This window comes from Capsicum annuum, chromosome 4 (assembly GCF_002878395.1).
Source record: "Capsicum annuum cultivar UCD-10X-F1 chromosome 4, UCD10Xv1.1, whole genome shotgun sequence".
In the NCBI taxonomy this organism is placed as follows: Eukaryota; Viridiplantae; Streptophyta; class Magnoliopsida; order Solanales; family Solanaceae; genus Capsicum; species Capsicum annuum.
Genome location: NC_061114.1, coordinates 1,112,883 through 1,128,345, shown reverse-complemented (window position 1 = coordinate 1,128,345; position 15,463 = coordinate 1,112,883). Strand labels below are relative to the sequence as shown.

Sequence of the window (15,463 nt, the reverse complement as noted above, 5' to 3'; positions counted from 1 at the left end):
GTACACTATTTTCGTGTAAGCCAAACGTTCCACAAACAACATACCTAGTGTAATCCCAGGAAGTAAGGTCTAATAAGGACAGAATGTACGCAAGCCGCACCACTACCTTAGAGGTATTGCACTTCTAGTACACTATTTTCGTGTAAGCCAAATGTTCCACAAACATACCAAGTACTACCCGATAAAGTGGGATCTACGAAGGGCAGAATGTATGCAAGCCGCACTACCTTGGAGGTATTGTACTTCTAGTACACTATTTTCGTATAAGTCAAATGTTCCACAAACAACATACCTCATATAATCCAACAAAGTGGGATCTAGGAAGGGCAGAATGTACGCAAGCCGCACCACTACCTTGGAGGTATTGTACTTCTAGTACACTTTTTGTGTAAGCCAAACGTTCCACAAACAACATACCTAATGTAATCCCACAAAGCAACAACAACAAACCCAGTATATTCCCACATAGTAGGGTCTGAGTAGGGTAAAATGTATGCAGTCCATACCACTACCCCGAAGAAGTAGAGAGGATGTTTCCGATAGACCCTGCTAAATCCCACCAGGCAATGAGGAAATATTCTTTTCACCCCAAAAAGAAACTAATTAACAAAGAAACATTTTTACTTTGGTTTTAATGTACAACACTTCTCTATAACTACACTATACAAAACACTCAAAAATTTAACCCTGCACTGCTAAAGCTTGCAAGTGCTCAATAAAAACTTGTAGGCTTAGTTCTTCAGTAAATACAATCTCTGTGCCTTCTGTGTAATTTGAGTTGTGTGTTACAGATGGATTCAACTTGGCAAGTAGAAATCTAGCCTGACTACTATGCTGGTCACATTTTACAAGCTTTGGCACAGGGATCCTTTCGGATATTAGTTGCTCTGCGTCAATCTCGGGAGCTTCCAACAGTTTGCGGAAACTGTCATGGCTAGGATCCTTGTCATAGCCAAGTTTACGCCATTGTGCAATCTTGGAGCCATAATGAATAACCACATAGAAGTAGGAGTCAAAGAGCAAGATGATGTCCGGAGAGACGGAGCAGATGTCTAAGAGAACGGGGACAGGTGGCCCGTCAAATGAGTACTGAAAAAGAGTTGGCTGGACCATAATAAGTGACCCGACTACTCCCTCACGGTTCAACAACAGCCGGAAAAAAGCAGTCTCGTCTGGTGTGCAGTTGAAGACATCAATAAACTGAGATCTCCTTAGATAATACATGAACTGTGGGAAAAGGGATAAATTAGTTGCGAGACGGAATGATGAGGGGTCTTCCGGGACATAATCTCCAAACTTTGAAGCAAAACGTATCAAACGTTTATCTAGCCACCGGACAACATCTTGAGAAAAATTGTTCTCTGCTCTATGAATGGCAAGCCTAGCCATCACTGAAGCAGCTGCTTCCTGATCAAAACCAGCAGCAATTTCCGGAGAGCGGTTCCCAACCCACCTTCTTGCAGCAGTGATCACTCTCTTCCGAATTCCCATGCTTCCATATCTATATTGTGTTATGAACTGTATGAAAAATGCAGAGCTAGGTTGGGCTTTCTGTTCATCCCCTACTTCAAAAAAGAAGGCAATACACATTTTATCAGCAAGCGCTCCCAATTTCCACATATAGGTACCTCCCTCGCCAATTTCTCTGTCACTGACTGAACCATTTTTCTTTTGAAGAGAAACACATGAACCCAGAGCCCCACAAATTTTAACATCTTTCGTCGTTACTATCTCAATAGTTGCATCAAGACACATTCTCAAATTACCAACCTCATCATGGCTAAATATGTGACGCAAACACTTTCTGAACTGGTCCGAGTCAAATGACTCTGTTAACATCATGAACCCCCCTGAACTTTCAACTGGAGCTTTAAGCTCAGCTGCTCCAACTTGATCCAATGAACAAGCAAAGAGATCAAGAGCAATGGATGAATCAGACAATCTTCTCGATATCTGCTTATAGAATTCAACGGACTTTTTGTAGTAAGGTGCATAACCATTACCAATATCTCGCTGATTCCTAATGGCATTGCCAAAATCAGAGCTTACAATCATCCCTGGGCCGATTGTTGCTGACCCTGAGGTGAAGATCATGATACGCGAACCTGCAGAGACCAAGCATCCTTCTAGTAGTCCAACAGCAACAGATATTGCTACTCCTGTAGCCCTTAAAGGTCTATGCCCTAGCATAGCCTGCGGTGAAGAATGGATATCTTCAATTGCTGATGTGATGCTGAACTCCCCTTCTGATAGTGGAATCAGGAATCCCTGTTTTGGAGCCATATGTACCATTCCTGCTCGGTACTTCATGTGGTGAATACCCAGGAGTTGCTTGGTCTGTGATAAAAAGAATAAATAGCAAAACAAGCAAATTAAAACATAATGCACAATGAGTTTATAGATATTCGCTTTGGTGAAATAAAATTTGTTTATTTACCAAAAAAAAAAAAAGATGTTGATGCCATGGTCACGGGTTCAAGCCTAACAGCCTCTGCGTACAATACACCCTAGTGGTGGGGCCCTTCCCCAGACACCGCGCAAGCGGTAGCTTTAGTGCACCGGGCTGCCCTTTTTGTTGATGCCAAATGAGCAATTTAAAGCATAATGCAAAATTGAGTTTCTATATTTTGTTGTTGATGAGTAATATGATATTAAACTCACCCCCACTTTATCTATGAAAGTACACTGACCTTACCTTTAAGATTTTTTGGGCAAAGATCATTCATTATATGATTAATTATAAATTACATATATACCCTTGAAATAATCAAATTTTATTTTTGAAACAAATATAAGTAACCAACCTTTATTTTAAAGAAGGTTAGTGTAATTGACACTCATTTATATTCGATCACATAATGTAATAATGACAATTATTATTGATTCAATCGTATAAAACAACTAATATGTTGGTTTTGCCAGCTCCCACACCAATTTCATTGCACAATTGTTTCCTTTTGAATTATTTTCGTTATTGGTGACTATTGTCTTTGCTACTTTTTCTTTATAAGAAATTGAAAGTAAATACAAATAAAGGATAAATTCATAAATTATGTAACAAAACAGCAATATAATTCAACATAAAAGTTCCTAGCTTTATCTTATGGAACTTATTAGAGGGATAAATAAAGTCATAATTATACCACATCTTTCATTAAGTTTTAAAAAAAAAATAGACAATTTAAGTAAGGATAAATTTTGGTATATCAATTTTGCAAGACTTTAATAGAGTACTAATCGGATATTCCTACATTAAATTCAGAGAATTTAAACTATTTAGTTAATTTAATGAAGTCAAAGATGAAAATTAATTCCGTCTAATCACAAGTAAAATTTTATAAATCACAAAACTTAAAAGCTAACGCGACAATTAATATACAGGTTTGTCGCGGCTATAAATATAGAGATTTTTTCTCATCTATACTCACTCTAATTCGTATACTCATTAAACAAAAGATTCATACATCATATCTATCACTGTAGTCATGGCAAGAAAAAGCTCTGCGATGCAAGAAAGAAGTGATAGAAAGCTTCAAAAACAGAAGAGTTCTGAGGAGATCATGTTCTCTAATAAGCAGAAAGCTCTCTGCAAGCAAGTGACACATCTCTCTATGCTGTGCGGAATCGAATTCGCGATTCTTATTTTTTCAATTACAGGTGAACCATTCATATTTGGTAAACTAGATGCTGAATCAGTCGTTGATCGTTTCTTCCAGGCAAAAAAAGCAACTAAGTGTACCTTAAGTTGTAGGACAACAGTTGAAAAAATTTGTGAGCACAAAAGACATACGAGAATGGACCATAAGAAAAAATTGGCAATCGATGACAAGGGAAAGGGAAAGGCAATTAAAGAGAACTCTGAGTGTTCTGCATGGGAAAAAATTGATGGAACTGATTCAGAAAGACTCGAGGAACATTTTACCTGCTCGAAAGAAAGCTCACGTTCATTTTGGAACATCACAACTCTACAACACTCTCCAAAACCAAGATCATAAACTCTAACCATTGTATCAAATTCCACCCACTAAACTAGGCAACTGAGCAATAACATGAAGCGGCTCATTTCTAACCACCCTAAGCTCCTCATTCGCCGTACAACCATCCATAACAAACACAATCGCCAGTCCAACCCCATAACCTACCGAATCCAAGCTCGAAAACAGAGGCACTTTCTCTAACGACGACACTTTCCCAAAATTAGATCTCGAATTTGGATTTTCTACTAAACCCTTTTTCCCTAAATGACACCAAAATCCCAAACTTCTTTGGTTGTTTCTCTAATGTATAAAACGTTTGGAAAGCTACCATTGAATAAATTATGTTATTCTTGCTATATCTTGGCGATATGTATACTTCAGCAGTATCTTATATTTCATAAAAACAACTCACTGTTAATATGACGTACAAGTGAACTGAACTAGACAAGCACATTAACAACAATAATATATACAGGGTGTGTTTGGTGATGGAAAATGTTTTCTGAAAAATGTTTTCCTATTTTTCCTTGTTTGGTTGCAATAAAACATTTTCCATAACTCATTTTCCTCAATTTGAGAGAAAATGACTTCCCTCATGGGCCAAGGGAAGTCATTTTCCAGAAAATAACAAATGTGACTTATGACCCCATCCCCACCCCTCTTGCCCACCCCAACAACACTCATATTCACATAACTCAAAAAATTCACATTTCTCAAAAATTTACATTACTTTGCTTCAATTTTTCACTATGCTTTGCTTCAATTTTTCACTGCTTGAAATAAAAAACAGTAAGGCCCGAATTTTTTCTATTTTCAATGTTCGTTGAATGTATTGTTATTTTCATATGCATAGAGGAAGACTTACCTATGTTACTTTTGCTAATTGCATATTTCATTTTGTCATCGATGTAACTTGTTTCACGAGGTTGAATAAGTTTGTCGTTCCGTTATATTTCTATTGATTGTAGTATCTTGAGATTGTCCTAACAAAATATTGAAAAGCATCTCCTATATTTGCTAATTAATAGTTGCTTAAATTTAGAGATTGTAATATTTTAGTATTCGATATTGATATTATTTGTTATGCTTAAATTAGTTCTTACAAATTGTTGAGTTGCTAGAGGTACTGATATACTAGTTAACAGTTAGTAGTATTTTCAAAAAAAATATTTTTTCACTCACCAATCAAACACTAGAAAATATTTTTCTAAAAAATAGTCTCCACTCACCAACCAAACGCCATAAAATATTTTTCGGAAAATATTTTTCACTCACCAACCAAACATGAGAAAATAAATAGAAAACCAACTTATTTTCCAGGAAAACGTTTTCCACGAAAACATTTTCCATGGAAAATATTTTCCATCATACCAAACACACCCACAGTGTAATTCCACAATTTGTGTCTGAAACATGAAACATTTTACCTGCTCGGAAGAAAGCTCACGTTCACCATGGAACATCACAACTCTACAACACTCTCCAAAACCAGATCATAAACTCTAATCATTGAATCAAATACCACCAACCCAACTAACGCAGTTTCTGGCAATTGAGCAATAACATGAAGAAGCTCATTTTTCACCACCCTAAGCTCCTCATTCGACGTACAACTATCCACAACAAACACAAACGCCGGTCCTCCAACCCCATTTCCCGACCATTCCAAGCTCGAAAACAAATGCATTAAGCTCGAATTCGAACTCTAAGCTAAACCCTTTTTCCCTAAATGATACTCAATTGTACTATAAGTCGGGAAAAGGTCAGCAGGTATATTATTCTCATTAATTCCTAAATAAGATTTCGAAAACGAATTCTTCCGATAACAAAAAAGGCAAGTCCAAATTCTAGATTGGTAATCGACACAAGCATAAGAATTCAAAACTACTCCGCATTGAATACATATAAGAGGATCATAAGGTAGTATAGGAAGTTCGTTAAATTGCATTAACAGTGTACACATAATTGATAAGGGGATAATTAAAGCTGATGATTCGGATTTGTTTACAGACCATGAATTCCATGACCACCAGAGACCTTCAATTGCCTCTAGTTCCTCGAAATCCATGGAGAATTGGAGGATTAGGAATTCGGATTAGTGAAAAATATTGGATTGATTTTAGGGTTTTAAGGGGTTTTTTTGGGGATGATGGCGGGTCGTGCAGCTAACAGAGAAGGAAAATCGGTGGACTGCCGTGGAAGGAGTGAATTTAAAAAGGGAAAGATTTGATTCTTTTGATAGTGAAATTGATTGTGTGACACGTGATAAAGCGATGTGCCATACGTTTAAGTGTAGATTCTAGATCTTAGGTGGCTACTTTAGAAGATCTAAGCTATCACCATTTTACTAGTTTCATATCTAAAATATTGAATGCTTATGTCGTTCTCTAGACTACAAATTTTCAACACGTCCCCTCACGTACATGTTTGATTCTTTTTCATGGGCTAAACACATGAAAATTCTTTTTGATAATGGGTGGTGGTGAGATTCGATCTCAGGACCATTGCCTGCTCTTAATATCATGTTGAAGTGTGTGACCATTCCAGGCCCATCCAAATTCTTCGTTCACCGATGTTGGGCCCCATATTATAATGTTCACGCTCTAGTTAACAAGGTCTAGGCGTGCGAGGGGGTGTTAAGAGTCTCAAATCGAAAAAAGAATGGGTATTTGATCTCCTTATATGGACTTGGACAATCCTCCCCTCATGAGCTAGCTATTGAGGTTGAGTTAGGCCTAAGATCTATTGTTTACATGGTATCAGTGTCGCGCTCATCCAAATTCTTTATTTACCGATGTTGGGGCCCCATATTATATTGTTCACGCTTCAGTTAAAAAGGTCTAGGCGTGTGGTGGAGTGGTAAGAGTCTCACATCGGAAAAAGGATGGGTACTTGGTCTCCTTATATGGACTTAGACAATTCTCCCCTCATGAGCTATTTTTGAGGTTGAGTTAGGTCAAAGATCCATTTCTTTATATAGTATCAATGCCAAGCCCATCCAAATTCTTTGTTCACCGATGTTGGGCCTCCATATTATACTGTTCACGCTCCAATTGACAAGGTATGGGCGTGCGGGAAGAGTGTTAAGATTCTCATATTCCTTATTGGATTTGGACAATCCTCCTCTCAGGGACTAGCTTTTGAGGTTGAGTTAGGCCCAAGATCCATTCTTTACAAAATATGTTAGCAGAACATGTCATAATCCTATAAGGATAATCTAACATGAGTTCATGGTAGTTCAAGGGAGTTTTGTGAATGTTCATTAATTTAAGTATTAAACTCCCAAAATAGTGATAACTTAAAGAATTTAATCTATTCAATCTTTTGCATTTATTCTCAAGGAGAAGTATTTATAGCTTGCACAAATATTGATCACGATTTGATATTACAAGTTTTAAAGGTCAAAATTACAAAATTATTATGATAGAATTAAAAGCATAAATTTTGAAAATAATCATTTTTTAAAAAAATTATGTCAAATCTATGTTACTCGGACTCTTCAAAATTGTCATCACGTGCGTGTCGAATTCTCCAAAAGTAGTGTATTTTTGGAGAATCCGACACGGGTGCGACATCAAAAGTGAAGAGTCCACGCAACTTAGTGTCAAATCAACGAAAACACATAAGTTAGAGCTGAGGGAGTAATATCTCAACCTACAAATTAGTAAAATTATGTCATTAACATGAATTGAGTCTGATTAAAGCATTGAAGGAGAGGGATTTGAACTTTCAATAGGCAAATTTACTTAAATAACATTGAATTATGTAAAACACAAAATAATAAACTCTCAAACAAAAAGATTAATTTTGCTATATTCTTGTGCAATACTACAACAAACTGTATCTTTTGCTCTAATCTTCAACTTTAACTCATTAATTTGCTTAATCAAATCACTTTCAAAATTCTCAATCTCTTGTGTCAGTTGCTCCTCATCTCACTCTGAATCAGCCCCTTCAAATTTTTTCAATGTAAAGCACTTCAATAGCTTTACAACAACAACAACAACAACAAACCCAGTATATTCCCACATAGTGGAGTTTGGGGAGGGTAAAATGTATGCAATCCATACCACTACCTTCGAAGAAATAGAGAGGTTGTTTTCGATCACTTCAATAGCTTTACCTTTTTTTTATGGGGGGGGGGGGGGGGGGGGGGGGTTTGGTAATATTAACTTCTGTATATCCACAAGGATACTACAACAAGTTGTAGTCCCCTCTCCAAAAATTTTTACTTACAGCACCTAGGATCTTCTAGTTACAACCCCCTCCAAAAATAATTACTTACAACACCTAGGATCTTCCTGTTACAGCCAGTCAATAGCATTAAGAACATCTACTATATTTTCTATCATTACATGCTTACACCAAAAATAATAAAGGCCTAGGTAGTCTATCTTTAGCTTTTGCATACTGCTCTGTCTTGCTTCAAAGCACCTTTTGTTTCTTTCCTTCAATAGCTTTACCTTTTCCCTTGACATCGATTATCATTTTTTTCTTTAGATCTACCTTCGCAGGTCTTTTGTGATCACAAAATTTTTCAACTGTCGTCCTACAACTTGAGGAACACTCAGTTGCTTCTTTTGTCTGCAAGAATCAATCGACAATCGATTCAGCATCTGGCTTACCAAAGATAAATGGTTCGCCAGTAACTGAAAAAATGATAATCGTGAATTCGATTCCACAGTGAACAGAAAGATTTGCCGCTTGCTTACAGCGAGCTTTCTGCTTATTTAAGTACATGATCTCCTCAGATCACTTCTATTTAGGAAACTTCCTATCACTTCTCTATTGTAGCATAGAGCTCTTACTTGTCATTACTACAATGAAAGATGTGATATATAAAATTTTTTGTTGAATGAGGATGCAATTAAAGTGAGTACAGACAAGAACACACCTCTATATTTATAGCCGCAAAAAACTTGTATATTAATTTTCGCGCTCACTTTTAAGATTTGTGATTTATAAAAATTTACTTGTGATTAGACGAAAGTAATTCTCATCCTTGACTTCACTAAATTAACTAAATCGCTTGAATTTTCTAAATTTAATATAAAAATATCCGGTGGGCACTCTACTTTTATCTTGAATTATTTTCTATTTTCTTACGTATTTTATGAATTTATTCTCTATTTGTGTATACTGTCAATTTATTATAAACGAAAGCAACAAAGACAATAGTTATTCCAAAAAGTAACATTTATAGAAGAGAATTGGCGAGGGAGGCCAAACCAACATAATAATTGTTTTATATGATTGAAGCAATAGTAATTTATTGTTATTACATTATGTGATCCAATGTAAACGAGTGTCTATTACATTGTCCTTTTTCCAAAAAGGAAACTTAAATTTATTTCGAAAATAAACTTTAATTAATTCAAGGATATATATGTCACGTAAAATTAACCATCTAATAATGTGATCTTCACCAAAATCATTTACAATTAATTCCCACCCAATCCAAGCTCGAAAACAAAGGCATTTTCAATAACAATAACAGGTTTCCAAAATTAGATCTCGAATTCGATTTCTTCCGGTAACAAAAAGGGCAAATCCAGATTTTCGATAGGTAATCGACACAAGAACATGGGTTCAAAACTGCACCACATTGAATACATATAAGAGGATCATAAGGAAGTATTGGAAGTTCGTTAAAATGCATTAATGCTGTACACATAATAGATAAGCACATTAACAACAACAACAACAAAAACAATATATACCCAACGTAATTCCACAAGTAGGGTCTAGGACATTTTACCTGCCCGTAAATAAGCACATTAACAAAAACAACAATATATCTAACGTAAATTAGATCATTAACAATAACAACAATATATCTAGCGTAAATAAGCACATTAACAATAGCAACAACAACATTAAATATCTAGTGTAATTATATAAGTGGGATCTAGGACATTGTACCTGCTCGGAAGAAAGATCACATTCACCATGGAACATCACAACTCTACACCACATTAACAACAACAACAATATATCTAGCGTAAATAAGCACCTTAACAACAACATTAATATATCTAGTGCAATCTATAAGTGGGGTCTAGGACATTTTACCTGCTCATAAATAAGCACATTAACAACAACAAGAACAACAACAATATCTCTAGCATAAATAAGAACATTAACAACAATATATCTAGCGTAAATAAGCACATTAACAACAACAACATTAATATATCTAGTGTAATTCTATAAATGGGTCTAGGACATTGCACCCGCTCGGAAGAAAGCTCACGTTCACCATGGAACATCACAACTCTACGGCACTCTACAAAACCAAGATCATAAACTCTAACCATCGAATCAAATACCACCAACCCAACTAACACATTCTCCGGCAACTGAGCAATCACATGAAGAAGCTCACTTTTCACCACCCTTAGCTCCTCATTCGACGTACAACCATCCACAATAAACACAAACGCCGGTCCTCCTCCAAACCCATTTCCCGCCCAATCCAAACCCGAAAATGAATTCATTTTTGATAACAACGAGCTCGAATTCGAATTCAACCCAAAAATGAATTCATTTTTTATAACAACGAGCTCGAATTCGAATTCTGAGCTAAACCCTTTTCCCCTAAATGACTCAACTGTACTATAAGTAAAAGCTCAACGGGCATATTATTCTCATTAATTCCTAAATAAGCACATAAGCAACAACAACAACAACAATATATCTAGCGTAAATAAGCACGTTAACAACAACAACAATATATCTAGCATTAATAAGCACGTTAATAACAACAACATACCCAGTGTAATTCAAAAAGACGGGTCTAGGACATTGTACCTGCTCGGAAGAAAGATCACGTTCGCCATGAAACATCACAACTCGGCAGCACTCACCGAAACCAAGATCATAAACTCTAACCATCGAATCAAATACCACCAACCCAACTAATGCATTCTCCGGCAACTGAGCAATCACATGAAGAAGCTCATTTTTCACCACCCTTAACTCCTCATTCGATGTACAACCATCCACAACAAACACAAACGCCGGTCCTCCTCCAACCCCATTCCCCGCCCAATCCAACCCCGAAAATGAATTCATTTTCGATAACAACGAGCTCGAATTCGAATTCTGAGCTAAACCCTTTTTCCCTAAATGATACTCAACTGTACTATAAGTCGGAAAAAGCTCGGCAGGTATATTATTCTCATTAATTCCTAAATAAGATTTCGGAAACGGATTCTTCCGGTAACAAAAAGGGCAAATCCAAATTCTCGATTGGTAATCGACACGAGCATAAGGATTCAACACAGCTCCACATTGAATACATATAAGAGGATCATAAGGAAGTATAGGAAGTTCATTAAATTTCATTAACGGTGTACACATAATCGATAAAGGGATAATTAACGCTGATGATTCCGATTTCGATACTGGCCATGAATTCCATGACCACCGGAGACCTTCAATTGCCTCCAGTTCCACGAAATCCATGGTTAATTTGGGGATTAGGGTTTCCGATTAGTGGAAAAAATGGATTAATTTACATGATCAGGAAGGGTTTTAGGGTTTTTTGGAGGATTCCCGTGGGTCGGGGCGGCCGACGGAGGAAGAAAACCGATGGGCCGCCGATGGGAGAAATGAAAAAATAAAAAGGGGGGAAGATTTGTTTCTTTTGATAGTGATAAAATGATGTGACACATTTTTAGGGCAAAGAGTGGGTACGGTGTGATACGGTACGCTATTTAAAGTCATAAAAATATCTAAATTTACAAAAATTCTAATAAATTTATTTTAAATTATTTTTATTTTTATTCTTTGTTAAATTATAAATAATTTCTTATTTTATAATTTTTAAATACATTATAATTAGCATCTGGATACACAATATTGATGTGGACTTAATATTACAAGTTTAAAAAGTCAAAAATCACATAAATATGATGATAAAATTAAAATTTTAAATTTTAAAAATAATTATTTTAAAATAAAAAATCTATGTCAAATCGATGATAACATATAAAGTAGAACGGGGGGAATAATATTTCAACTTACAAATCAGTATAATTTTGTCATTAATATTAGTGAGTTAGATTAAAGCGTTAGAGGAGAGAAATCTGAATTTTCAATAAGAAAAAATTACTTGGACAATATTGAATTATATAAAAATTTGCTATAAAATAATAAATTTTCATACAAAAAGATTTAATTTTGTTATTTTCTTGTGCAATATCAGTATTACTATTCAAACTTTTATGATAAGTAATAACAAATTTAATTATATTATATTTATTTATAATGAATGTGCGAAATGTAAAAATAAGAAGCATATGTTTAAAAAGAGCATCATATAAATAAATAACAATATTAAGTTCACGTCTCACGCTATCACACATCACTATAGAAAAATATAAATTGCAATAAAATTTTATTTAAATTTATTTTAACATAATTTTCACTTAAAGACTCAACCAGTTCGATGGTGTGGTTGAAGAAATAACTTTAAGTGCAGATTCAGTATCTTTTGCACTAATTTTTAATTTTAATTCATTAATTTCTTTAATCAAATCGCTTTCAAAACTCTCGATCTCTTGTGTTAACTGCTTCTCAAGTGTTTCTGAATCAGTTCCATCCACACTTTTCCATGTAGAGCACTCAGAGTTCTCTTCAATTGCCTTTCCTTTTCCTTTGTCATCGATAGGCACTTTTTTGTTTTGGTCCATTCTCGGATGTCTTGTGTGCTCACAGATTTTTTCAACTGTTGCCCTGCAACTCGAGGAACACTCAGTCGCTTGTTTTGCCTTCAAGAAATGATCAACGACCAATTCAGCATCTGGTTTACCAAATATGAATGGTTCACCAGTTACTGAAAAAATAAGAATTGCGAATTCAATTCCGCACAAAACAGAGAGATCCATCGCTTTCTTGCACAAGGCTTGCCGCTTCTTGGAAAACACAATATCCTCAGAACTTTTCTGCTTTTGAAGCTTTCTATCACCACTTTCTTTCATCATACAACTTTTTCTTGCCATGACTTTGGTAATAGATATGATGTATGAATCTTTTTGTTAAATAACTATGCAATTCACAAATCAGAGTGAGTATAGACGAGCAAAAACATGTATATTTATAGGCGTGTTACACCTATATATTAATTGCCGTATTAATTTTTAAATCTTGTGATTTACCAAATTTTACTTATGATTTGACAGTATTAATTCTGATCCTTGACTAAACTTTACTTTTAATCTGACGAAAGTAATTTTTCTTGACTAAACTTTACTTTTGGATGAGACGGAAGTTATTTTTCTTGACTAAACTTTCCTTTTGATCAAACAGAAGTAATTTTTCTTGACTAAACTTTACTTTTGATAAGACGGAAGTGATTTTTCTTGACTAAACTTCACTTTTAATTAGATGAAAGTCTTTTTTCTTGACTAAAATTTACTTTCGATTAGGCAAAATTAATAGTCATTCTTGACTAAACTTTACATGTGGTTAGATAACATTAATTATCATTCTTTGGCTTAATTAAATTACTCAATCGTTTAAATATTTTGAGTTTAATATAAAATTATCCGGCAAAATTGATAATTTTCAAATATACCCTGTGGGGGTGGGGTGGGGTGGGTGGGCAAAAATGAGTCAATAAACGAACGGGTCAAGACTCAATCCGATTCAAATTTATTTGGGTCAAAATGGGTTAGGTATCGGGTTATAATCTATGTCGCCCAATTTTTACTAAGTTTTAATCATTTTATTATCTTATATAAATTTTTAATACGGGATAAAAATTACTTTTTTTAATGACTATATATAATATATCAACTGAAATGATCTTTTTAAAATATTTTAATAAGATTACTCAAAAATCAATTCGGATTACACATCAACTCAATTTTAAACAGGTTGAAATGGGTTGGATTAATATGGATTGAGCTAATAAAAAGATGGGTCAATAATCAACCCAAACTTAAAAGGGCTAGGTTGAACTAGGCGGGTAGAGTTCGATTTCGCCACCTCTACATATCCTTACTTAAACTGTCTAATTGATTCTTACTTAATAAAAATAGGGAAAATGTTTTATTTCCGCCTTGAACTATACACAAAAAAGCCGCGACACACCCGAACTTTAGAAGGGTCTTATTCCCTCCTCCTGGACTAATTAAAATCGTATTTTTGATAACCTTAGTGCCTATGTGGCACACACGTGTGCCTACGTGGACCCTTCAGTGTGTTGTGCCACGTAGGCACTAAGATTGTCAAAAATACGATTTTAATTAATACAGGGAATAATAGGACCCTCCTAAAGTTCAAGTGTGTCTCAATTTTTTCGCATGTAGTTCAAGGTGAAAATAAAGCATTTTCTCATAAAAATATAGTATAATTATAGCTTTATTTACTCCTGTAATATATTTCAAAGGACATGACACAAAACTTTTGTCTAGAATTATTTTCTATTTTGTTACATATGGCAAGCACGAAATGATAGAATATACCAACAAATAGCAGACAAGCATGACACGAGTAATTCCTATAGACGTGATTTCTAGTTTTTCAAGGTATATGATATAATCAACTCACAAAAAAATATTACAGCGATTTGGAAACTTACAGGTGAGCAGCAATAGCAGGGATAATAAGAATAAAAGAACAGGGGAAGAAACCTCAAAGTATCTAATTGCTTTTTTCTTAGAGGGTAATAATAAAGATTGTAATTGTAATTGTGTAACTTCAGAGCAAATAGAGAAAATGCTCCAATTTCAGCTTAAACTATATGCGAAAAGGCTAAGATATACCCAAACTTTAGGAGGGTCCTATTACCCCTAGACTAATTAAAACTGTATTTTTGACAACTTTAGTGCCTACGTGACATATATGTGGCACAACATACTGAAGGGTCCATGTAGGCATACGTGTGTGCCGCGTAGGCACTAAGATTGTCAAAAATATGATTTTAATTAGTCCAGGAGGAGGAAATAAGACCCGTCTAAAGGTCGGATATGTTTTAACCTTTTCACATATAGTTTAAGATGAAAATAGAGCATTTTCTCACGAAAATAATTTCAAAAGTAACATAAGTAGAATAAAATTGCTGGGGGGCTGGCCAAACCAACATAATAATTATTTTACACTATTAAAGCAATAATGATTTATTATTATTACATTATGTTATTCGGTATAAATGAGTGTCTATTACACTATCCTTTTTAAAAAAGACGAAAGATTACTTATATTTATTTTAAAAATAAATTTCAATTAATTTTAGGATATATATATATATCACAATTAAGTGAGTGTAATATAACAAAACTAGAGTGCATCAACAAAATAATTAGAACAAATTTGTAACTAACTGACATAAATTATCATAATATTCCTCATCTGACTTTATTGCTAAAGATTTTCTTAATTTTATTTTTTCAAAAAATAAATAAGAAATAAAACAACATAACCTACCACACATTTCAATTAATATTTCTAAGAATTACATATATACACAAATTTAAGTT

General features: G+C 34.6%; 2 protein-coding genes across 2 annotated transcripts; both read right to left on the bottom strand.

Annotated features, from left to right (window-relative positions):
* Positions 1 to 603: 603 nt before the first annotated feature.
* On the bottom strand, positions 604 to 11,673 carry LOC107868463 (protein transport protein SEC23). Its single transcript, XM_047410495.1, has 2 exons — positions 10,788 to 11,673; positions 604 to 2,337 (listed from the first exon to the last, which is right to left on the bottom strand). Exons 1-2 carry the CDS (start codon positions 11,442 to 11,444, stop codon positions 682 to 684), a joined length of 2,313 nt encoding a protein of 770 aa, XP_047266451.1. The 5' UTR covers positions 11,445 to 11,673; the 3' UTR covers positions 604 to 681.
* Positions 11,674 to 12,409: 736 nt separating this feature from the next.
* On the bottom strand, positions 12,410 to 12,982 carry LOC107869363 (agamous-like MADS-box protein AGL29). The gene has a single exon (XM_016715899.2). It carries the CDS (start codon positions 12,980 to 12,982, stop codon positions 12,410 to 12,412), a length of 573 nt encoding a protein of 190 aa, XP_016571385.2.
* Between the last annotated feature and the right edge of the window lie 2,481 nt (positions 12,983 to 15,463).